The 26,056-nt window shown below is 32.9% G+C and overlaps 2 protein-coding genes across 3 annotated transcripts in view; one reads left to right on the top strand and one right to left on the bottom strand.

Annotated features, from left to right (window-relative positions):
* Positions 1 to 15,411, top strand: part of LOC129920890 (uncharacterized) — a 40,049-nt gene extending 24,638 nt beyond the window's left edge. The window contains exons 3-9 of the mRNA XM_056002386.1: positions 10,607 to 10,772; positions 11,220 to 11,317; positions 11,394 to 11,782; positions 12,458 to 13,664; positions 13,734 to 13,874; positions 13,937 to 14,127; positions 14,191 to 15,411. Coding sequence (XP_055858361.1) covers positions 10,607 to 10,772; positions 11,220 to 11,317; positions 11,394 to 11,782; positions 12,458 to 13,664; positions 13,734 to 13,874; positions 13,937 to 14,127; positions 14,191 to 14,812 — 2,814 coding nt within the window. The 3' untranslated portion in view covers positions 14,813 to 15,411. The remainder of the gene's footprint in view (positions 1 to 10,606; positions 10,773 to 11,219; positions 11,318 to 11,393; positions 11,783 to 12,457; positions 13,665 to 13,733; positions 13,875 to 13,936; positions 14,128 to 14,190) is intronic.
* Positions 15,412 to 16,479: 1,068 nt separating this feature from the next.
* LOC129920889 (protein MCM10 homolog) lies at positions 16,480 to 22,029 on the bottom strand. Of its 2 annotated transcripts, XR_008773408.1 has the most exons (3): positions 21,889 to 22,024; positions 21,599 to 21,837; positions 21,232 to 21,532 (listed from the first exon to the last, which is right to left on the bottom strand). XR_008773408.1 is itself a non-coding variant. In XM_056002385.1 (2 exons), exon 2 carries the CDS (start codon positions 18,933 to 18,935, stop codon positions 16,548 to 16,550), a length of 2,388 nt encoding a protein of 795 aa, XP_055858360.1. In that variant the 5' UTR covers positions 18,936 to 18,942; positions 21,889 to 22,029; the 3' UTR covers positions 16,480 to 16,547. The 2 variants fall into 2 exon arrangements, 1 of the variants encoding a protein (XP_055858360.1); XM_056002385.1 differs by lacking the exons at positions 21,232 to 21,532; positions 21,599 to 21,837 and adding an exon at positions 16,480 to 18,942 and having other exon boundaries at positions 21,889 to 22,029.
* Positions 22,030 to 26,056: the final 4,027 nt, after the last annotated feature.

Genomic DNA, 26,056 nt, shown 5'->3' with positions numbered 1-26,056 from the left:
ATTTATTATTGTACCAATTTTATTCAGGTTAGAGCCAATTTTTCAATCTTCTAATAAACAGTCAGTTAACTGTTCGACCAATAAAGTTATTAAGCTCATAAACAATCAGATAAAAACATCGAATTTTTCAATCAAGAATAATTTATTCTACAGAATAACAAAAAAAATTATAAAATTCAAAAATATTTAAAATTAAACGTCATTTTTATTCATGATTGTTTTTGTTTTCTTGTTTTCCACTGTATTTTTTTCAAAATTCTTTCAAAACAGCTTTGACAACTGACACAATATTTTTGTTGAGATTATTCCTTAGAATAATTTTTATTCGTCTCTGAAAGAAGCAGATAGTTTTATTCTTAGGAATAAGCTATATCTGCCTGTTGAAAAATTGATTTTTTCTCTATCCTTAGGAATAAGTACTAACTGACTATTTAACTGACTATTGAAAAATTGGCCCTTAGTATTGTAAGTTTATAATTTATCCTTATCCTACAAAAAGTTTTAAAAATGTAAGTTTTTGATGCTTGTTTTTCCAGCTTCCTAAATTTTTATTTTCTATTTTACAGCTTAAAATAAATGATCCCAACATTACTAACCATTAACTATGAGTTTCACGTAGTGATTTGAAATTAAAGTTTAAAAGTAATCCAGCGAGCTGTACAAATATTTTTTTATTTAGAAACTATAGAAGAAAAAGTAACAACAATACGTGTTTTGTTTTTCAAAGCGGTTGATTTAAAATGACTCAATCCGTAGTCCCAAATATTGGTGTTTATTTATCTCAGTGCGCAAAACTCATTTTTCGATATTCATAAATATCAACTGCCGTCATACCTCAAATATGTATATTTAGAAACCAGTTAGATAAATAAAAGAATATATACAAACAACTGCTGGTTAAACATGCCAAAAATTGTTTTATTTACCTGCTGCTTCTTAAAAACATATAAAAACCGAAATTTTTGTATTTTAAATCATTTAACCAAGTGATTCTAAGAACAAAAACATCATGAAGTTTATTGTACTGTCTCTTGCCGTTTTCACTATTGTGAACCTTACAACTGCTCGCAGTCCACCCCGATATGAAGAAGGACCACAATATGGAAGGCCATCCGGAGGTATGGGAGGACAACCAGGCGGCCAAATGGGAGGACCTAGACCACAAATGGGAGGACCTGGACCACAAATGGGAGGTCCTGGACCACAAATGGGAGGACCTGGTCCACAAATGGGCGGACCTGGTCCACAAATGGGAGGACCTGGTCCACAAATGGGAGGACCTAGACCATCCTTTGGAAGGCCAGGACCAGGGCAATTCGGAGAACAAATTCCCCCAATTCCTTGTTCCATTCCAGAACCAACTTCAGAAGACGTTACAAAAGCTCCAGTTGCAGAAGTTACTACAGAGGCTCCCGTTGCAGAAGTCAGTTCAGAAGCTCCTGTTGTAGAAGTCACTTCGGAAGCTTCAGCTGTAGAAGTCACTTCTGAAGTTCCAGCTGTGGAAGTCACTTCAGAAGTTGCTGTTGTAGAAACCACTTCTGAAACTCCAGCTGTAGAAGTCCCTTCAGAAGGTGCAGATGAAGAGCTTCCTTTACCTGATGCGCCCTTAGATATTGTTTCTTCAAAATAGGAAATGTTTCCGGAAATTCAATTTTAAACCTAAACGAATCCTGGTTTCATACAGTGATAATGAAGTTTAAAACTAACAAAAAAAAATTAATAAATATGTACCTACTAAGCACATGAAATTATTTACGTTTTTTTTTTTCTATACATCTTAAAGTATATCTACCCACTTCCTGTTGCGAAAACTGACAATGCCTCCGCGTATCTATATCATTCTCATGGAGAAGTGTATTTTATCTGAGCTCTTTGAACTTACCAGAAAATAGTTACACGTAATTTTTGTCTTATGCTAAAGTACAGCCAAAGTACAAGAACTCAATGTCAGTCACTAGATCTTGCTTTTTTGTAACAGGCACTGAGGGTATTATATGCGTTGGGAAAGTACCTAATCAATTGATGACCTATACGAGGGATGGATAACCAATGGCACGCGTGCCATTGGTGGTACGCCATAAAATATTTCCGGCACGCCACCAATTAAATAATCCAATTGCCATTTGAGCGACATTAAACGATTTCTCCAGTAAATTTTTTCTTGAGATTTTGTAAAACTGTAAAAATCTCTTCTTCTCAGAAGAAGATACTCACGTTCTGAAGGAGGGATTGAATTTACATGAAAAACCAGACGAAGTAAAATTAACAGTATTTTTATCGGTAGGTAATTAGGTTTTCACAAATTAAAGAATTATCGGAAATGTTGGTCTACTATGGACCCTGATACGACATCCTTTGATAAACTTAACATGTCTATATTTTACTGGTAGGAAATTAAAGAAATTGAAATGTAACTGAACGAATTTCAAACATGTCCGATATCGACTCAAAAATTAGTCGAAACGAGGAAAAAAACAATTTTTGTAGTTTTTTTTTTTCAAAAACAAACATCGCTATAAAGAAATAATAATTTTGTAAATCTCCCAAAAAAGTGGCCATTTAGTTATACCTTTAATCTGAAATTTTGGTTTTTTTTTTATTAAAACGAACTACCCGAATAAATCTGATATTTTCAAATTTAAATTAGTAGGTGTGCTTACAAATAAAACGCTGCGTAGTTTAAAATTAATTATTTTTGCTTCTAGTGGTCACACAAAAAACTAGATCAAAACTGTATGGCACGCCAAAGACACCTCAAATAAATATTTTTTTTTAAATGGCACGAGGGTCTAAAAAGGTTCGCCATCCCTGACCCATACAATAGTTGAAAATTTAAAATCATCTTAAAAATGATTGAATCAAATTATTTACTTATGAAAGTAACTCCAATTTGTAGAATCCGTTAGTACTTAGTAATATCTCTGCAGTTAAAGTACGTTTATGTTTCTACATATTTATCCTTTAACATCTATTTAATCCCAAGAGAATCTTAATTTTTATAATTAAATGAAAAAAACACATACCTAAGCATTTCAATGAAAACATCCCAAAACACTTTTATAGCCATTTTACATTGTATCTGCCACTGCATACAGGAACACTATTCGAATTATTTTGAATAATATTCTTCCCACTATAGAAACTGGTATCCTCCCTTTGAGAGCAATCATTTCACTTGGGGCTCTTTTCGTAGCAATACAGCGTGATAAACCATCATAAAAATGTTTCCATTATGCAAAATTACATAAATTAAAATAAAATACAAGACGGAATTACTTTTGTTTCCTCGTATGTTAAGCATTTTTGAAAGTTTTAAATTAAATTGGTAGGTATTTATTGGTACCTTTAACAATCCAAAGGTTATCAATTTGTCCACAAATTTTACCTCCAGAACTACGACGTCTGTAGGAAGAGAATTTGTAAAAAGGGATTAAAAAAAAATGTTTAAATTTATTGCGTTCTATTTGTCAGGCCGAGAACTTTTCAAACTGCCCTCGTATAAAATGCACGACGAGCGCAACGGTCGGTCGTACTTCTTCAAGAATGCTTTCAAATGTAAGAGGTTTTTATTTATTTTTAAAGAGAAATGGAAATTTTGTTTTTGTAATGCTAAAACACAAAGATTATTTTTGACAATTATTTTTTTTATCATGTTAAGTTTTCGCACCCAACGGTTTAGGGTCAATGTGGGTAAATGTAAATGTCTTTTTTTTCTTTCGAATTTAGATTTTTATATGTTTTCACGGAACAACTTGAATGGTATCTTCAAATGCAAATATGAAATGATGGCAATTCTTCTTTATAAATATAAACAAATATTTCCCAAATTGTTTACATTACTGTCAAATATGGCATGTTTACAAATACCCCACCATGTTTGTGTTTATTTGCAAATTCGGGGTAAATGTAAACGGTGGTATAAAATTTAGAATTTCCTCTTTATCATATGGATAACAACTTGAAAAACGTTCAAGAAGGTATTTGACAAAAACTTTTTCAAATTCCAATAAAAGTTTTTGTTTTCTTCCTTTGATTTTTTATATAGGCACCCAATATGCATCCTGAGCAGCTCCGAACGTCAAATTTTTTGTTTTTTTACGTCAAAGACCGATTTTGCAACATCATCCACTGAAAATGATGGTGTTGGCTACTTTAAAGGTTTGGCCACATTGGAGGGTATGCGGTAGCGGTACGGGTAGCGGTGAGGGTACTTGTATGAAAAAAATTCCAAACTGACACATCAACGTTCAGGTGTGGAATTTTTTTAGTACAAATATCGTTACCGCTATACCGCATACCCTCCGGTGTTAGCCGTACCGTTAGCGGTACGGGTAGCGGCAACGATATTTGTATTAAAAAAATTCCACACCCGAACGTTGATGTGTCAGTTTGGAATTTTTTCCATACAAATACCCGTACCGTTACCTGTACCTCTACCGCGTACCCTCCGGTGTGGCCAAGCCTTAAAATGTGACTCCGCGGCACTTTAGCAATAGTAATTGACTTAAAATACGTTATTTTTATTAAGAGCCAATTTTTCAATCTTCTAATAAACAGTCAGTTAACTGTTCGACCAATAAAGTTATTAGGCTCATAAACAATCAGATAAAAACATTGAATTTTTCAATCAAGAATAATTTATTCTACAGAATAACAAAAAAAATTTGTCAAATTCAAAAATATTTAAAATTAAATGTCATTTTTATTCATGATTGTTTTTGTTTTCTTATGTTTCACTGTATTTTTTTCAAAATTCTTTCAAAACAGCTTTGACAACTGACACAATATTTTTGTTGAGATTATTCCTTAGAATAATTTTTATTCGTCTCTGAAAGAAGCAGATAGTTTTATTCTTAGGAATTAGCTATATCTGCTTGTTGAAAAATTGATTTTTTCTCTATCCTTAGGAATAAGTACTAACTGACTGTTTAACTGACTATTGAAAAATTGGCCCTAAAACCAATAATTTCAGCAAACATATATGTTTATATTTACCCCCAGAATACGTTGTTTGCATTTACCCATTATGAAAAATATTCTGGGGTAAATGTAAACACATACCAATCGACATAAATGTCCTGTATTTCAAAATTTGCTTGTATCACATAGAATCTACATCAAAATTAAAAACAAAAAAGTATTTGCAAATTATACTGACTTAATTGAATCTGCAAAAATATTTAATTTTTCTGAAAGACTAATGTCGTTTTCTTTCACTGCAATGAGAGTACCCTTTTAGTACTTATTTTTGCACTTTTGAAGGTTTTGTGTTCTTTGACACCACAAAAGTGTAAAAAAAAAATTACTCCGGAGTAATTTTAGTACTACGGAGTACCCCGGATTTACTCCACATTTTTAGTCAGATGTACACCGATTTGCACACGCACTTGCACACTAGAGTGGAGCGTTTTTGGACTTTTCTTTCAGATCACTGCGTGCAACTCATGGTTTATGCCTTGTGCTCTTCTGAACATATTCTGATACTTTTTTTTTATTCGACAATGGAAAAATAAAAATCGGGAAGCCTTTGAAGATTGCTCGTATTTCACGAAAATCGATATTTTATGGGGCGTTAGAACCCATCTGAATTGACTTAATCTTTTTCATTTCACTACCAACTGCTCATAACTTATGCTGAGTGATCTCTTGTACCAGATCTGAACCCCTATTTTGAGTCGTTAATGGAAAAAACAAAATCGGGAAGGCTCCGAAAAATGCACATTTTCGCAAAAATTCAGATTTTTTAAATTGTATAAAATCCCACCCAGAACAAATTTCTTTTACAACTTGTTTGTATTTGCTATATTTGTGAGAACCTCATTGAACCTTATAAGCTATGGAGCACTCAAACTGAGAACTTTTCTGTAATATTGACGTCGTTTATGGGGGATTTAAGAAAATGCTACTTTGACATCCCCTGACCCATTTCAATAGAATTTTAAACTCTAATACTACACTTAAAAACTTCGTCAATAAATTTTATTTTTATAACCTTTGTAACTGCGTTTAATATATGTCGATATCTTAGTTCAATCCTTAGATATTTGACATTTAGGTGTTTCCATAATTCTTGCCTATACTATTTTCTTGCCCATGTTAAATTTTTATTTCGAAGTCAAAATGGCGTAATAATAATTAAACCGTTTAACAATTTATTTTTATGAAGTTAACAATATTAAAAACAAAAGTTTGTGGAAAACAAAAGATTGTATGGTATTTAAGAAAACCGTCTGCAGGTAAAGTTAAAAAAAAACTAAGCATGGGCAAGAATTATGGAAACACCTAAATGTCAAATATCTAAGGATTGAACTAAGATATCGACATAAATTAAACGCAGTTAAAAAGGTTAGTGTTATATATAAAAATAAAATTTATTGACGAAGTTTTTAAGTGTAGTATTAGAGTTTAAAATTCTATTGAAATGGGTCAGGGGATGTCAAAGTAGCATTTTCTTAAATCCCCCATAAACGACGTCAATATTACAGAAAAGTTCTCAGTTTGAGTGCTCCATAGCTTATAAGGTTCAATGAGGTTCTCACAAATATAGCAAATACAAACAAGTTGTAAAAGAAATTTGTTCTGGGTGGGATTTTATACAATTTAAAAAATCTGAATTTTTGCGAAAATGTGCATTTTTCGGAGCCTTCCCGATTTTGTTTTTTCCATTAACGACTCAAAATAGGGGTTCAGATCTGGTACTAGAGATCACTCAGCATAAGTTATGAGCAGTTGGTAGTGAAATGAAAAAGATTAAGTCAATTCAGATGGGTTCTAACGCCCCATAAAATATCGATTTTCGTGAAATACGAGCAATCTTCAAAGGCTTCCCGATTTTTATTTTTCCATTGTCGAATAAAAAAAAAGTATCAGAATATGTTCAAAAGAGCACAAGGCATAAACCATGAGTTGCACGCAGTGATCTGAAAGAAAAGTCCAAAAACGCTCCACTCTATTGCACACACACTTATGAATTTGAAGTTTGACATTTTAAAATTTTGTTTGAAAATTGAAAAATGCGAAAAGTTTTTCTTTCAAACTCTTTTGTTATTAACAGAAAACAACCATTATGAATATATTTTTACTGTATTATATTCCGCCAGATATATTTCTTCCATTTTTTCGTTAATTCTTCACTTTTTCCAAAATGAAATTGAAAACCAAATAAAAAAATGTTCCGCCAGTGTTCTTCATCAATAAAAAAAAATCCTGTGCCATATAACAAAAAAATCCCATTTTTTCTGCGTTGATGGGATATTTTTATTTTACAATTATAAAATCAAACTAAGAGTGTGACACACACTCATTAGGCTGAAAAAACCGATCAGAAGCATAATGAAAAATATACCAAAAGTAAAACTAAGTCCGCTTCTACACGAGGACGCAAAGCGCGAGACGAACATAAGAGCAAAGGAGAAATAAAGTTCGAAAAAAAGGGAAGGAAGATTTTCTACCGTGAGTCTCCGGTAAAAAAATTTGTGACTCTTTTTGACGTTTCTCTTTGATCTTGTTCTTTTTTTTTGCTGTTCTGCTTTATTAAGGCTTGGCCACACCGGAGGGTACGCGGTAGAGGTACAGGTAACGGTACGGGTATTTGTATGGAAAAAATTCCAAACTGACACATCAACGTTCGGGTGTGGAATTTTTTTAATACAAATATCGTTGCCGCTACCCGTACCCCTACCGCGTACCCTCCGGTGTGGCCAAGCCTTTATTTTTCGTCGATTGCAGGATCTGCTTCGTCGGTTGTGTATTATTTGCGTGTCTAGTAACGTTTTTAATTTATTCAAAAGTTTTAGTTGCCCATAGACCCCGCACGGGAGCTGTTTTTTTTTTGTATATTTTGGTGTTTTTTTTTAAATTAAAATCCATAGTCTGCTTCTACACGAAGACGTAGACGCACAAGATGCTCATAAGAGCAAAGGAGAAATCGATCTTTCTCTCTCTCTTGTTCTATGTGCATCTCGCACATCTACGTAGAAGTCGTCATACGAAAACAAGAACAAAATAAAACCAAAGAAAATAACTCAAATTTGCGTCAAAAAAAATAATACGTGTAGAAGCGCGTGACGCACCGAAACGAAAATCAAAAGGAAATTGGAAGATGATTTCTGCGCCTTCCAACTTCGTGTATTATGCTTCATATGTTATTAATATTAATTTTTCTTTTCAATTCATAAAATGTTTTCCCTAGGCCTGTTATCACTATTTTTTTCAAGGAAATTATCCATTTTTGCCTTGTCACACACACAATTATATAAAAAAAATTACTCTCATTATGTTCTTTCACTCCAGAAAAAGGAGTAAAAATTTAGAGTACTCCTTAATAGAGTGAAAGAAAACGACATAAGATTTGTTTGGCACTTTAATAAATTATCTTTCACGGAAAATACGCTCGCCGAATGAATTCTCTCTTGACAGCAATGAGCTTGACGTATAAGTTAAAGGATATATCCGTCCGCGATTTGTACATATGTATGCATCAAAGAGATTTAACTGAAGCTTGTTATGAGCTATGTTTTCATTTACCCCTGTTTACATTTACCCACATTGACCCTAATGAATTTTATCAATTTGTTTGTTTTTATAATAACCTATAATTGGGTCAATCAGCATTTTAATCCTAAATGTAAAACATTTAAAAAAATATTTTTCGAAAAATTTTAGATATACTCGTCATACGTATGTATGTAGGTTCCCAACTATAAAAATATGCATGCCTTGAGGAAATTTCAAACTGGTAATAGTTTATGTAATAGAGTAGGTATTTAGTAAAAACTACAAAAATTGTTTTTTTTTTTTACTAAAATCTAAGTTTTCTGCATTGTTGGTTAAAATTTTCCAGACGGAAAAACTAAAAATTTAAAATATTCAATGTACATTTGACAACGGGGCACATTTGACTTTGCGGTTTTCGTTATGATCGTGCCCTTAATAAACAATAGTTTAGATGAAGAAAGAATCTTAGTTTGATTTAAAAAAATTTTGTGAAATTTCGCAGTTTTTCATTAACTTTTCTCGGGGTACCACGTGTTTTCGTGTTTTCTGTATTTCTGATCTAACCTAATAAAATAGTTTTATTTTTTTAGAAAAGATTATTTTTTTTAATGTTGTAATGTTGTGAAACAAAAAAATTTACTGTTAGTATAATCTTGAATAGTCAATAAATCAAATACAAAACAAAACATTGGAAAACATTAACAGATTTCGAAAATACAGACCTTTAAAAACTAAGTGTCAAATGTACCCCCTTCTCCCCTAGTTGTTATACCTACTTTTAGAAAACACAACGTCGATGTCAATATTTTTTAAAATTTAGCTTAAAGTTTATTTGTGATTTAATTTTATTTGCATGTTATCGAAGTACTTACGTACATTGTTGTTGCTATTAAGTAACTTTTTTTGCTGTCGAAAGAGTGTTGAAAGCTCGATTTTTTTCAATTTTTCCCATATGTTGTTTTTTTTTTTAGATAATTATTTTTTGATTTCTGTTGCCATTTTATTATTTTCAAACTAAGAATTTTGAAAAAGAAATACCAAAAAAAATGTCCAACTTATTTTGTTTTTAATTTTATGTACATAATTAATTACTAATTTTGTTTTTAAGAAGTACTTATTAGTTTTAAGTCAAAAACAAAAAATCGTCTTGTCATTTTCGAGAGATAAAAAAAAATAACTACTTTTTTATAAGAAAAACCTCATTATTACGTACATAGCTGGAATTTTTATATTTTCTTATAGCTGAAGAATCTCAAATGAATGCTTTTTCCAATATAAGAAAAACCTCTTTTTTACGTAGCTGGTTATGGGTTAGTTGAGTTATGAAGCATTTACCTGTCTTTCATTATTTGTTTAACATTCCGAATTGTGTGAAATACAATATAATGAAAGTATTGGATTAACACTGAATGAACCCTTTTTTTTCATGTATAACGTCTGTGCTTTTTTGCCCTGTGATTTTTTCGTATTATGCCCGGGTCGTCAACAGCTAAAAAGCTTCGGGAGCATGATTTTTAAATATTGACCCTATAGATTTCATTCATTTTTGGCTGTGATGGACTGTGAAAAAATCCAACATAATAGGTACAATGATACAATACAAAATATTAATAATTCACGCATATTTTTAAAAAAGTTGGCCACTTTTGCGTTTCCATAAACTTTTTTATACCACAAGAATCTAAAATTTAAAAAAATTTTTGTTTTCACATTTTGCTTTGAAAAACAATTTTGTATTTTTTTCTAAATATGGTGAAACAGCAATGAATTTTTAAACAGCTTATTTAGTGACTCAATTTTTATACAAAATTAAAAACACACTGAACGAAGAAACAAATATCTTATGAACTATTTGGTATAGATTTTTTCTACAGCTAATAAAATGCACGTACTGTTGTACCTACATTCAAGTACATGTGTGTTTGCAATATTTAACTATTTGAATCAAATTGTGTTTGTCAATAACTTTAAATCGATAAGTCAAATTATATTTTTTTTTACATTGCATTGGAGCTGTGTTGATAAGTTTTGATTCAATATTCTTCTTTAGCTTTATTAACTCCGCTTATAATTAAGAATGATAACAAGTTAATATCATGTTTCTTTTAAGGATGACCCAATCGGAGAGAAAATTTATTTCTTGGATGCCGACACGCTTGAGACGAATTCTCACATAACTTACGAAGTTCACAACGATAAATTCAACTTAATTCGTCCCAGTTGCAATGCCTACGAATCCGATCATAACGAGAAGCGAAGTTCAATTATTAGCTGTCGTAAGTCATCTGGATGTAGGGAAATTTAAATCCAAAAAAATAAATCCAAGTCCATAATATTCATTACTTAAATCCAATCTAAATCTATTTTTTTAAATCCAATCTTGTTAAATCCAAATAAAACTGCTCTCTGGAGGTCTGTTTAACTTTATAAATCCAGATGTAAAATTAATTTTTACAGTGTTTAAATTGTTTTGTCAAGTATTTTGAAATGAAATGGAAAAATAAATGCAAATTATACAAAATGTATGGAGTACCTAATCACATAATTTATTTTGAGTGAATAATATGAACAAAAAATTAAATAATTATATTTATGAAATTTGGATTAAAGCGACTGGATTTAAAATTAACTTTAATCTAAACTTAATCCAAAGTGAATAATATGGCCGTTAAAGATCTTCTGATTTGTACTGATGTTTGTATTCAAATTTTATTTTCAAATAGAGTTAGTGTTTGCTCGGAACGGCTTACTCAACGTCACTCCTTACTGTTTTGCTTTGGAAGCAAGTGATCTCACTATTGACAGTATCAATCTACACGCGGTACAGTTGCATCTGCTTTTTATTAACTTTGACCACTATTGAATTTTCTAATAAAATTGTTTACCTTTAATTGCAGGCAAGAACAAATATTTGTATTTATACAGATTTAAGTAAAATCCATGAAATGAACCGTCCAACTGCAGAAGCCTTGCGTTCGTCACGACAACATCGTAAGTCTTCAACAATTGTTAACTCTGAGGAATCACTTGTTGGGCTCGAATTTGGGCGCGAAGCTCTAAGCATTCTTCCAATTACTTTTGCTAAAGATGTTTATGTGTATAGAAAGGCCATGGAGTGGAATCGAGTTATACAACCAGCAAACATGGTGGATCTGATAAATATGACTAAACTCAAATTTCGTATTGAAGAGGATCGTAGTGGAGCTTTTGGAATCACTGAAAGAGCTGGTATTTTGTTTGTTCGAAATACAACAGCTTTATTAAGTGCCGTAGAAACTGTATACTTGTGAGTATTTGTCTTGAAACAGTCCCAAGTGTCTGTTTAGAAAGAATTTTAACTTCCCCTTTTATTATTTTATTACATTTGTTTGGTCGTTTAGGTGACCTTTTCATACGAACGCCTCTCGCAACTAGTAACCATGTTTTTACCCTAAACATTTGATATATGTACTTAAACATCTGTGGTGTTTGGCATAAACATGATAACCGCATTAAAAAGCCATTAAGAGACTTCTTCTTTGATACCTACTTTTTACCTATATTTACACTTTTTTTAAACATGTCTAGAGGTCTATAGGTGACTGTAATTATTTGTTATAATCTTTTATAAAGCTGTTTAACATCATTTTAATGGAAAATTTCTAATTTTGTCAGTTATCATGTTTATAACAAACACCACCAAAATGTTCCACATACGCCACAGTGACCGTTTTTCTTAAAACTTCTAAACTTTAAACAAAACATTCTATCGCTGACATAAAAAAAAAACTTTGTATGCCTTTTTTCTTTCACCCTTAAAATATTTCACCTTAAAGAATGAAACTTAGACCTCAGATTTTGGATAAAAGGTCCTTAGTTAGGCATTGATTAAACTAATTTTCAGTATTATTAGGTATTTTAGATATAATTACTTGTTATGTGGAAATTCTTCATATTAAGAATAACTCTTGCATTTTTCCAGTGTCACTGTAAATTGGACTGATACTTATAATAGAACTTTTATAATAAATATTCATCTTCGTGATGGCCATCCTACCAACACTTCTTGCGAACACAAAGAAAAATCTCGCACTCAGACATGTGCCCAGATAAAATCAGAAAAACAATGTACCAAATTCTGTGGTCTAGCGACGGACGGTGGACCATGTCACTGGCGAGGTGTGAACAATGGATTTTCTCGAAACTATGCATCATGTGTTCCAAATAGCATGTACTGCCCAGATAATATTTGCGATCCACTTGAAAGTCTCAATATATTTGCGTGTCCACAAGATTGTGCCGCTTCCAATAAAATTATGGGACCTCACACGACAAACGATAATAGACGAGGAATATTATCCGCTTCAGGAACATGCATATGCGAAGACAACGGCAAATGCTCATGTGCTCCATTAGACGACGATGATATAGATCGACCAAGAAAAGGTCGTAAAAAGAACCAATCTAAGGAATCTGCCAAATTTAGTTCTATGAATGCGTCAACAATTGAGCCATCTACAGTGATGAATTCACCGGAACTAGTCTGTGGAACTTCCTGCCTTATCTTGGCTATAACATGTCCAACTGTGTTGATATTAATCATAACCTGCCTATTCTTTTCAAGGCGAAAATATGTTCAAAAGGCCAAAGGAAAATCTTTAAGTCCAAGAGATATTCGAAAAGGTGATTGTGATGCCCGAAACGGCGATCTTCCATTGATGCTAATGGAAAATAGTTTTAAATTCGATTCCGATACTAAATGGGAAATAGCACGGGACCAATTAATATTGGATACAACACTTGGCGAGGGTGAATTTGGAAAAGTTTTTAAAGGCTACGCCACTGACATTCCCAAACATCCTGGAGTTACGACAGTGGCAGTTAAAATGCTTAAAAATGGTGCAAATTCGGTGGAATACATGGCTTTGCTTTCTGAATTTCAATTACTTCAAGAGGTTTCTCATCCAAATGTTATAAAACTTCTTGGAGCTTGCACTAAAGGTGATGCACCAATGATCATAATTGAGTATGCTAAATATGGATCGCTAAGAGGATATTTGCGCCTCAGTCGAAAAATTGAATGTGCTGGGGTGGACTTTACCGATGGAGTTGAACCAGTAACTGTTCGTGATATCCTATCGTTTGCATGGCAAATATGTAAAGGCATGGCTTATTTGACAGAAATAAAGGTATATTTCATTCAAGCGCTTTAATAGCAAGATTTTTGTGTAATGATTTTTTTTTTCTTTATTTATCAGTTAGTTCATCGAGATTTGGCGGCTCGGAATATTCTTCTAGCTGAGCGTAAAGTTTGCAAGATTTCCGATTTTGGACTGACAAGAGATGTATACGAAGATGATGCTTATCTAAAGAGAAGTCGAGACAGAGTTCCCGTAAAGGTAAAAAGAAACCAAACGAATCTGAACAAAGAATTTTTTTTTAAATTTGAATTCAACTTTAGTGGATGGCACCTGAATCGTTAGCTGATCATGTTTATACAACGAAATCTGATGTTTGGGCGTTTGGTGTCTTATGCTGGGAACTGATTACTTTAGGTGCTTCACCATATCCCGGAATTCCTCCACAAAACCTCTACCACTTACTGAAAACTGGATATCGAATGGAACGTCCTGAAAATTGCTCCGAAGAAATGTAAGATATTTAAAATTAATCCAAAAATTTGATAAGACTTAAGTTCATCTTTTGTTGTCTTAGCTATTCCATAATGCGGTCTTGTTGGACAGATGATCCAAATGCCCGACCATCCTTTAAATACATAGCATCAGAATTTGAGAAGCTTCTAGGAAACAATGCCAAATACATCGAAATAGAGTCGAATGCAGTTTCAAATCCATTGTATTGTGGTGAAGATACAGAAAACAAGCCAAATGACGAATTTAAACTAACTAATGATTTAGGAGAGCCAGATTGTCTTGACCATTTGTGGCACTCGCCCAAGATAAGTTATGATACAAACGATAACTGCAATAGCAAAGAGTCTGGAGTTTCTATTAATCCTGAATTCCTTCCACCACCAGGATATGATATGCCGCGTCCTTTAATCGAAGCCAATATAACTGAACAGATTCTTCGATATGAAAATGATTTGCGATTTCCATTGAACGTTCGCAAGTCCATACGTGGGAGTACGCCAATAATTGATGCTAGCCATTATGCAGTCCCTGTTAAACGAGGACGTTCATACATCGATATGACCAATAAAACTTTAATTCCTGACAATCTTAATAACAACGATGTGGAAAAGAATATTTCTAAGAATATATCTTTTAGGTTTTCAAGTTTATTAAATCTTAATGAACAGGATAATATTGTGTAGGTAGGTATTTAAATGCAAGAGAGGAAGTTTAGCCAAAGATAGAAGTAATTATATTTATAATACTCAATGTTTTTATTGTCAGCTTTCCGTCTACCAGATAAGATACAAAAATAAGTAATTAAACGAAGTCAATATTAAAATGTTTGCTTACACAATATAATAAATTAATAGCGGAACAAACAATATTTTGTTTATATTATTTGTTAAATATTCATTACAATTTTTTTGTGTTCTCTCAATAGCGGTGTTTCCGTGAGACTTCCAAGTCCAGTCATTAAGAATTTAACAGAGTCAGTGCACTTACTAAGAATAAGTCATCTTTTTTTCAGTTAGTCATCTTTTTTTTCAGTAAAATTTTCGTGAAAAAAAATTGCTCTACTTTGCTTTTGCTTAGTCATCACGAAAACACAGCTAATGTTAAGTTTGGAATTCTTTTTATGCTTAAGTTAAGGTTATCCCTGTGTATATATAAATAATGTCTTAATTTTTGTAATTTTCATGATGAAATGTAAATTAAATTTAGTTTGTAAGATGGTATAAGAAAGCAAACAATAATGTTCCAAGTATTTAACATTTTGTACTCCTATTTATAAGAAAAATGTAATATGTAGCTGTAGCCAATTATAATTTTATTAAAAGATTAAACTTTTTTTAATTCAAAAGTGCAATGAATTCTATTTAGTTTTGTTTTATTTTGAAAATGATTAGAATTGTTTAATTTAATTTATTCGATTTCCATTTTTCTTTATTATTCAAAATTGATGCCATTTACCAGTATCTTGCAAAATCTAAGAGTAAGTTTAAGTCATTAGTGAAGTCAACTGCTTTTTACGTTTTCACTTATTCGGTTTTATTTGTTTTGGTTTAAATATTTTTTATATGAATTAAAATTCTAACGTTTAATGACGCACTATTATTAAGTTTTTAATTTAAAAAAAAAAAATTTAAACAAAAATTGGTTTTCAATTTTTGAATGACATTTCTCAACCTGCCCATTGATGTATATTTGTCCTGCTATTGGACAGATTCAGAACAGTTAGGGACTTAATATTATGTCAAGTTTTGCGGCTCTGATTGGTAAGGTGTCAAAAATATCCTTCCAATTTAGACAATTTTATTGGAAAGTTGACTGGAAATATAGGCAAGAAAAGTCTCCCTAACTCGCGTACTTAAATTTTCGTTCAGAAAATCGCGTTGACTAAATGACTAGCCCCTAATATTTCTTGAACGTGCCCATTGACTATTTTTTCTGGAAATTTCATGAAAATTGGTGCAGTAATTTGGTTTTAATTGATTTTCTTTTTTCGGTCTCCCATAAAAGTTGCCAACTGTGTGACGCCAAAATAAATCTGCCAGAATTTTGAATTCGGTATAAGAGACATGAACTTATAAATCTGCGTCATCAGATATGAGTTATACCTACAAACCAAAAATGAACCGCCAACTTTTAGACTATCCTTCTAAGGCATGAAGTTAGATAGACAACATTTTCATAGAATACATTATCGCTCTTTGTAGTTATCATCGCTTACCTGTATATGGTGTTTTTTGTGCGCTCGTTCCGGGATACGTAATGGACCACCTGTGTTTCGAAATATTATAATCTAGACAGGTTATAAAAGCGGCTTTTTAGATTATGTTTATGTTTTTGTTCAAATTCGAATTAATTAATTATTAATAGTTTTTTTTTTATTTTCCTAATTAATTAAATTACGTAAATATACATATTTTACTACTACTCCGGTACAAGTAAATTCAAATTCGCTTTGCTTGTTATAGAACCCATAAACATTTCCTCATCCCCTCTAATCGATAACATTTCTCTGCCATCGTCAATCTTTCTTTCTCGAATCATTGCAGTTCGTTCCCATCGAGAACCTTTACAATTCTTACAACTCGTTTTCGGCAATTTGTGCACTGTAGCTGTCCGATTACCACAATCCTTACACTGATAAAATCTTTTCTCTGTATCGATGACTTTGAGTTGATGTCTTTCTTCTTTGCATCGATCCGCTGCTGAAAATGCCGTATATTTACATTGAATACAAATAACCGCTTTACATGGCATTTTAAAAGTATTCAACATTTTCTCTTCAAGGGCTTCTTTTTTCTCAAGTTTATTGAAATACTTTTCTTGCTCTTGAAGTTCTCTTGAATCCACAAGATTCGTATGCGACGATGTGGCTTCCATGATTTTTTGAATACGCGTTTTACGATCAATCTCTCGCTGTTCTTCATCTAATTTCTGCCTTTTTGATTCCGTGCCAAATTTATCATTCAAGTCGTCGATTGCTCGCCTTTTACCTTCCGAAGTTCCTCGATGTTTAATGAAATTTGGATTCGCTTTAGCTAAAGGCTTTTTCTTGAGTAATTGCATAGCCTTTAACTTCGCCATGTCAGCTTTTTTCTCACCTACAGTTACTTCAATGCAGAAATTTTCACGACTTAGCTGTGGGCTACGATTACTGAAACTGAATTCGCAGTTTTTGAACTTCTCTGGCACAGAAGCACTTGGTTTTGTTGCAGGCTCTGGTTCGGGTGTAGCTGCAGGTTTATTAATTTCTTTTGAAGTATTGGAGGAGGCAAATTTTTCTGATTCCATTTGAAGGATTTTTAATCGTTCAATGTCCTTGAGACGTTGTTTTTTATTCGCCTCTACATTGCAAGCGATTTTTGAAACAGGTCCTCCTCTTGCTGCATAAGGAACCGCCTGAGTTTGTCTTTGGGCAGAAGCATGGTTTACACTGGCAGCATTCGGAGACACCGCATATTCAGACAGGCCCATTAATATTTTTGAATCTTTGGCAGCCAACTTTGCACTCCTTTTTGCCGGAACCGCTGTAAAAGACTGCCCAGCATAGAATACTTCACTTTTTCCAAGAATCTTATTTCGCAATTCATTTAGCCCTCTACCTGCTGTACTCGATTGCAACTCAGATCGTTGAGACATTTTGCTGTATTCCTGCTTCATGTGGAAAATACAATAATCACAGTTGCCTAAATTAACCGTTTGCAAACAGGGATCACCGTTCTTCTTTTTTGCTTTGCAAGTTCCCAAGTCTTTTGACTGGCCCAAAATCATAACTTTTTGATCTGTGTCTATGGATAGGCAAGCAATGTCTCCACTTTCTGCCCTCTTGTCCAATACACTTGGATTCAAAACAGCTATGCACATGCCAGTCGCAGTTTTCCAAAGATTTTTGTGCGCTGTTCTAAACATAAATAGTGAAACCAATTTCATGTCACCTTTCAAGTCGGAGAGTTTCCAAATGGAGAAAGGTGAACCATTTTTAGACGTTTTGACCGGGCTTTTACTAACTAAGACCCCACCTATGACCCAGTCTTTGTTAAGGTCTCCTCGTTGAGTGTGAAAAGCAAGGGTTGAAAATGGGATGGGAGTTCTTTCTGACATCCGCTCTATCAGTCCTGTACTAGAAACTAGAGGATTGATGATTCTTAGCCCAAAGACGGGGTCAGTGAAGACTGAAGGTGTTAATTTCATGTAATTTGTGATAGTGTTAACATTAGCTGGTGTAGCTGTTTCACTATTTGGTTTTATAGGCTTTTTAATATTAGTTTTTGTCGAGGAATATGAGTTTCTTTGCTGAGGGTTATGGGGAAAGGCAGCCACATCGGTCGAAATTGGTTTATTTACAGCTTTGGCAACTGCCTGCGCTACCGCCGCTTCGTGTTTGGCTTCGTTTTGTTGTTTCAGTTTTTTATTGATGTCTCTTCCATACTCATTATATTTCCGTTCTAAAAAATTCTTTACCTCCTCATCATCAGAGGAATCCATTTCTTCAGTGTTTAATTCGGTGGCCTTAGTAGCTTTTTCCATAATATTTGAGTCAATATCGTAACTAAATGCTTCAGCAAATGAACCATCTTCTCGTAGACGAGGAACATTATTTTGTGTTGCAGGTTTTTTTGGTTGCGAAGATGTTTTAGCTTCATCTGCTTCGGCAGCTGCAAGGAGTTCTTCTAAGTCATTTCCTGCTGCAGGCGGATTTGGTTGTGAAGATATTTTCGCTTCATCTGCCTCGGCAGCTGCAAGGAGTTTTTCAAGCTCAAAGACATCATCATCTTCGTCATTTGCTTCAAAAGGTTTTGAAGATGGACTCATGATGTAACTGAAAATGTAATCAAAAATTCATAATTAATAAAAAATGGTATAAAATGCATTGCGGAAAATCTTAACGGTGCAAATGGAACAAGTTATTTTTAAAGAATAAGTATCGGCCGATCAAAGAATTTGAACGATCGAACTAGAAGTTTGTTGTGGTACAGAATTATCTTTGAACTTAATTATTTCTATATTTAACCGATCGGCTGTGCGCACAATAGCTGTCCAAACCTACAAAACAAAAAAATCTGTAGTGTGCGCAGCCTCTTGCGAAACCGTTTTTTAATAGAAAAACTGTTTCACATACACCACAATAACCGTGATAGTTTAAAAATTGATAAACAAAAATTATACCTCACAAACAAATGAAACTAATTGCTGGCCATTCTTGAACCCTTAAGAATTTCGAGTGTTCATGATTTAAATTTTGAATTGCACCCTATTTCACTTATATTATGTGTACTTTAAAATCTATAACAAAAAATTTCAGATAAGAACTTTTTTTTTTGGTTTTGACATTTTTTGAGAATATTTCAAAAACGTGACGTGATACGGCAAAATAGACTTCGGATTCGGTTTTAGCGACCCAAAAAACATACGATTAACATACATCGCACACCCAAACTTTTGTTTTTTTTGGTTTTGACATTTTTTTGAATATACCTGACATGATAGGGCAAAATTGACTTCGAATCTGGATTCAGCGGCCCAAAAACTATATGATTAACATATTCGCACATCCGGTTCAGAAAAAACAAACATTTTTTTTCCTTGACATTTTCTCAAAAACCTGACGTGATGGGGCAAAACGGACATCGGATTCGGGTTCAGCGACCCAAAATCTACATGAAAATCATAGTCGCAACCCCAGGTCAGAACTTTTTTTTATTTTTATGTGGCTGTGTTATTATAATTTTTCAATTTGTTACAAAATTAAGAACAAAAAACGAATTTTTAAAGATTTTCTCGATTTTTGGACTTCAAATATCTATTAAACGGTTAGATACCGAAAAAAAGTGTATGAGGCCTTTTTTGTAGGGCGTTCAATTTCCTACAAGAATATGTAAGGAAATTAGCTAAAAAATCGATTTATAAAAAAATTTTTTTTTAGTAGAAGCTTGATGTAAAAATGTAAAATTGCGAAGCGGAGGACCTTCCCATTAATATAAAGAGCTCATATTTGGTGTCTATATTCTAGCAATCCATTTTTCGGAGTATAAAATAAATAAAGGATTTTTATTTTTTCGACCCACCCTAATAAACATATTTTAAAAACAATAAAAAATGGTTATGCAGGTACTGCAAGCAGCCCAAAAAAAATACATTCTCAAGACTTGAATAAATAGGTTTGTTCGTTGTGAGCTCTAGGGCACTCTGAGTCGCTCCGAATTCGTCGTCAAGCGTTTTTTGTCGTTCCTTTTTCAGCCAGAGTTATTTCCTCTGTGTTCGATTTTCGCTATGAACGCACCCTGAATAACTCTGGGTATTTTGTCAGAGCGCGGAATTCAGAAGTATCAAAATCAAATCAGCTGTTGTCATTTAAGAAAAAAAAAAATTGTTTGAAGTGCGAAAAGTGATTTTTAGTTTGTGGATACAAAATTTGTGTGGTTAATATGAGATTTTTCACGAAATTCATCAAATAAGAAACTAAATAAAGAAAAAAATGTCAAAATAGAAATCAGTTGATTGACATGACTCAGATTGCCGTTGAGCGGGAAAACAACGAAGAGACCTAATGGTACTCTTTTTTTCGTCTCTGAAATCAAATCTATTCTTTCTTAACCCTAGTTTACAAATTGGGGTTCGTGCGAACCCCAACGCATGTTTAAATGGTTATAACTTTTTTCTAAATCGTTTTTTCGACTTGGGATGAAAACTCAGTGAACGAAATTCATTTTTGTTTACGTTTTTTGTCTTTTTTCCATAAAAGCGGTTTTATATTATTTTTTGGAATTTTTTTCTGAAAAAAAGTCACAAACCAAACTTGGGGTTCGTGCGCACCCCAAGACTTTAAATGGCCTATTTTCAACAATTTTTATTAGGTATATTTTGGCAAAAATATACCTGTTATATATACGTGTTATCATAAAAAGACACCGCAACTGTCACCTTAATCAATAACAGAAAGAGACAATGCATCAAATTGTTGATAATGAACAATTAGAGGTGCATAAAAGCTTTGGGGTTCGCGCGAACCCCCAAGTTTGGTTATTGCATTATTTTGCGTGCGGTAAACTACGGTTAAAAAGGCTGGCAACCCAAGTCACATGTATTAGTAGCCAAACCCAAGTAATACTAAATTACTAATACAACTACAATTTCTTTTTTTTTATTTTTCAATAACATAAGCAAGTTCTCATTAAGTAAACATATCCCTCAATAAGATTGATTTAGGGTTATAGAAGGCATTATGTTCCACATCTCGATCAGTGGATCTTCGATTTACTTTCTTATTTTCTTCAATCTCAGACTGAGTTTCATCATTTTTACCGCCAAAAATCTTGAATTGATCTTCATTTAAAATGCAATTTACAAAAGCTGTCTTTAAGCACTTGATAGACATTTCGACATCCTTAGAATAACAATTAATTCTAGAACTTGAAAGATTAAAACAATAGGTTTAGAATAATGTAGTTGAATTATATTTAAATGAATTTAGGTACTCATTATGCATTCCTTCAAGAAATCTAAGAGCCCAGCTGATCTGACTGCTTCCAAGAGCAATTCGATCATTTGAGGAAAACATCATCCATATGACGGCAATGGTGTGATCCAATAAAATATGATAAGGTGGACAAATAGCCAATTTATTTTGATTGGTAATTAATGGTTTATCGAAGATGTCGATTAAGGCAAATGAATATGGTTTAATTTTAAATTCATCTCTTTTTGACATTATTTTCTAAATAAAAATTTTAAGCACCTTAATTTCATGTATTGATATTCAATTTACCTTTTTAATTTATTTTTCAATTTTTTAATAATGATTTCAATTTAGTTTTATCCAAATTTTTAATTTAACACAAGTACGTTTTTAAATTTTTAGAAATAATTTTTGTTGACGTTTATTTTCCCGCCGAGAAACTTTGAAATAAAAAACATAGAAACATCGAAAATAGTAATAAATTGTTCAGTGGTAGTACTTTTTTGGGACATGATTTTAGGACATTAAAACAAGTGCGTCCACTAGGTCTGTTTGTGTTGTTTTGTCTGCATCTGCACGAAGACGCAAGGCGCGAGACGCACATAAGAGCAAGGGAGATAGAAAGTTCGAAAAGATGAAAAAGAAGATTTTCTACTCTGTGTGCCAGTTGTACAAACGTGGGTCAGCCTTGGTTCAGGAATTTAACCCGCCTATTTCGGCGGATTAGCTGCGGGTCAACTTCGGTTCAAGCATGAATGTGACTATTTTTACATATATGGACCTTGAACCAGTGTTAAAACTCAGCTTTTACTACCGATTTCAGCAGATAAAAGTTGCTGATCCAAGGATTAACTATTTGTACAACTGGCCCTGTGAGTATACGTTAAACATTTTTTTTGACTCTTTTGACTTTTCTTTTTGAAGCTATAACTACATTGGCTCAAAAAGTGAAAAAGTACAAAAGTGGAAATTTTCAAATGCATTTTTGGATAGTTTTTCGAGCTGAAGGGCCCAACCCATAGAATCCGTTGCGTCCGTTCCGTCGAAGTTTTCAACTGACAGCTGAATTAAAATACACACATTCTTATGGGAAGCGACCCATAAGCGACGGATCGGACGGAGACGGACGGATTCGACGGAAGAAGTAGCCCAACTTTCTACTTTTTCATCCGTCGTATCCTTTGACATTGGTTGTCAACAATAGACCAGTTCGATTTTCTGTTTCTGAGTGCACCCCGGGGAATTTCAGAACTAAGAACTGTGTTCTTTTCTCCTCCGATTTTATGAATTGTGAACTTTAACTATATATTTGTGAAAAAAATGTAATAAAAGTAACATTTAATGGTATATCTAATAAATTATATCAATTAAATACTAAAATTCTGTTGTACAGTTCAATTTTACTATGCCAAAGTCATACCTACAACTCATAATTTGTTATAAAAAATTAGGGGTATTCACGATCTGGTGCAACAGGCCTAGTAAAAATGTAAAATTTTATTTTTTTACAATAGATCGTGAACGCCCCTCTTCTTATCTATAGTTAAAATTGAAGCATGAATGATGTTTTTTTTCCTCCACCGTTGCTTCTTCTTTTTTTCCATTTTTTATAATTCAATTCTTTGTTTTGTTCGGGTTAATTAATTTTCACTAATTATTTTACATCAAAAGAAACTAAATTACGGGACATGAGTAGCGACAACCATTATAAACAGAATAAAAAAGACAAACTGTTTATCATGGGCGACGCGACGGTGAGCTGCCATCTGTCAAAAATAATTTTACTCCATTGTATTTTTATTTTGCAATAGGGTTAGGGTACAGCAAAAGTGCAAGACCATTGTAAAATTTCAATCCATATATTTTGTTGTTGTAGTGTTGTAAGAGTTTACACTTTTGCACTTTTGCAATGATACAAGACCAGTTGCATCGCATCGTGAATACCCCTATTGTTTTTAACTGAAGAGCAAGTAGCTACAGGAAATCTAGTCGTGCATTTTATTTTATTAAAAAAAAGAACAACAATAATAGTTAAAAAATTCTTGCATCAGCACTTCCTTAATGCACATTTAGCGATAAAATATCGAACACACCTTGGAATTTGAAGTGAGCTGTCAAAAAGCAATCCGTCATACGACGTATTCTATGGGTCACCCTTTTCTTTCCCAAACTTCAACTTCAACGGATGGATTGACGGAACGGACGCAACGGATTCTATGGGTTGGGGCCTTGAAAAATTAAAACAAATGATGCAGAAAGCTTATTTTATGGTCTAAAAAACAATTTTTATACTCTTTTTCACAAAACAATTGCGCTAGCCAGAAAAAAAATATTTTCACTTTTGTAGTTTTTCAAAAAGTGGTGTATGTAGTTAAGCCTTGATTTTGTTCTTTTTTTGCTGTTTTGCTTTATTTGATTTCGTCGGTTGCAGAGTTCGCTTCGTCGGATGTATGTTATAAGCCGTTTTTTATTATCACTTGATCCATATAGATCCCCAAGTAACAATTTAGCTTTCATAAGGGTCAATGCAAGCTATTTTTCGGCTTTCATAACAAGAAGGACAGGTCTTATACAAATTATTTTGGCGCATTTTACCGAAATTGCATAGGACTTTCCTTCACAGGTAATCCACAAGCTAATAGCTTGTGACAAACAGCTTAAAATGGCCTTACGGAGGTTTTCCTGCAGAGGATTTATCTAATGCACAAACCGGATTACTTGCTTAGGATGTTATAATAAGGCCTTATAGAAGTTGTGAAGGTATTGTAGAAAATGTTGAATTTATGCATAAAAAAAAAGAATTTATTGAATTTTATTTCATTTTTTGTATTTTCTTTTGATTTTTTCTGTTTTGCATTTTCTACATATTATTTTATTTAATTTAATTTTTTCCTATTTTGTTTCTTTTCCTTTTTTGGGAATTCCACTGCTTTTTCTGTTGTTCTAAAATGATGAGAATATTATTTTAATTGAAAAAGAACACATTTTTTATTTTCATTACATGGCCCGGCCAGGAAGCGATCCCACGTACCTCTGCATACCAAGCCAGCACCTTACCAGTAGACCATGCTCGAATATTAAAGATGAGTGGAAAATTTGGAGCTAATTGAAACCTCACATTGAAATGCAATGTTTTTTTTCTAATGCGTTACAAACATTGCATATCTGCACGATAAAAACTTTGCATACTTTCAGATGAAAACATTGCATACTTAAAAGAACCTCTTGGAACAGGTCTTATAGGGGCCTTCTGTCACTTGAAAATACAAGGCTTCTTTAGAACGGTTCAAACAGGTCTTATAAAGGTCTTCCTGACTGATATTTACAAGGCTTCTTCTTAACACTTCTAGATAGCCTTAAGGATACCTCCTTTCTTTCCAAAATGGATGACTTGCGTAAGTAAGCCTTAAACTAAACCTATACAAAATATAGCTTGTCGAATCGGACAAAATGGACCTTATGCAAGTAAAATTGTTACTTGGGTCATTACTTAAAATGTATTACAACAACTACATGAGATCTTGCAAGATTTCGATTCGTGATCCTGATGAAAAGCAAGATCACGATTCGTGATCCTGATGAAAAGCAAGATCTCATGTAGTTGTTGTAATACATTTTAAGTAATGATCTATATCGATCAAGTTATAATAAAAAACGGCTATTATTAGTGATTATTTTTAACTTATTTAAAAATGTTTTTGTTAGAACCTGCTGGAGTTATTTTTTTGTATATTTTGGTGCTTATTTTGGAATAAAAATATATACGAAAACAAGAAAAAAATAAAACAAAAAATTATAAAAAATATTACGTGTAGAAGCGCGCGACGCACCGAAACGAAAATCAAAAGGAAATTCGATGATAATTTCTGCACCTTGCGACTTCGTGCAGAAGCAGACAAAGGAACGGGGCTATTTGGCTTTTAAGCCAAACGCCAGTGTCGAAGAAAAAAACAGAAAAAAACGTTTGACATTTCAATTCGGAGGAAAAGTGGCGTAATGTACATGCTTGTGCATGTATGTATGTGTTTATGTATTATGCATGTATGCGTTTGTTTTCCTCCGAATTGGTTTGATTTGATTGGTTGGTTTTTTTCTTGAACTTCTTTAATAAACAGTTATGAAAGAAAAGAAAAAGACAAAGATAGATTGCTGAAAAGATTGCTGAAAAGCACTTTTTGCAAAAAATCAGAAAGTGAAAATTTTCAAACTCATTTTTTGACAGTTTTCCGACCTCAAAATGAAAAACAATATGGGTATTCACGATCCGATGCAACTGGTCTAGTATCATTGCAAAAGTGCAAAAGTGTAAAATCTTACAACACTACAACAACAAAATATATGGATTAAAATTTTACAATGGTATTGCACTTTTGCTATACCCTAACCTTATTGCAAAATAAAAATAAAGTGGAGTAAAATTATTTTTGACAGATGGCAGCTCACTGTCGCGTCGCCCATGATAAACACTTTGTCTTCT

The sequence above is a fragment of the Episyrphus balteatus genome, chromosome 1, assembly GCF_945859705.1.
Source record: "Episyrphus balteatus chromosome 1, idEpiBalt1.1, whole genome shotgun sequence".
Taxonomy (NCBI): Eukaryota; Metazoa; Arthropoda; class Insecta; order Diptera; family Syrphidae; genus Episyrphus; species Episyrphus balteatus.
The sequence above is the reverse complement of the archived record's forward strand: the minus strand, read 5'-3'. Positions and strand labels throughout refer to the sequence as shown.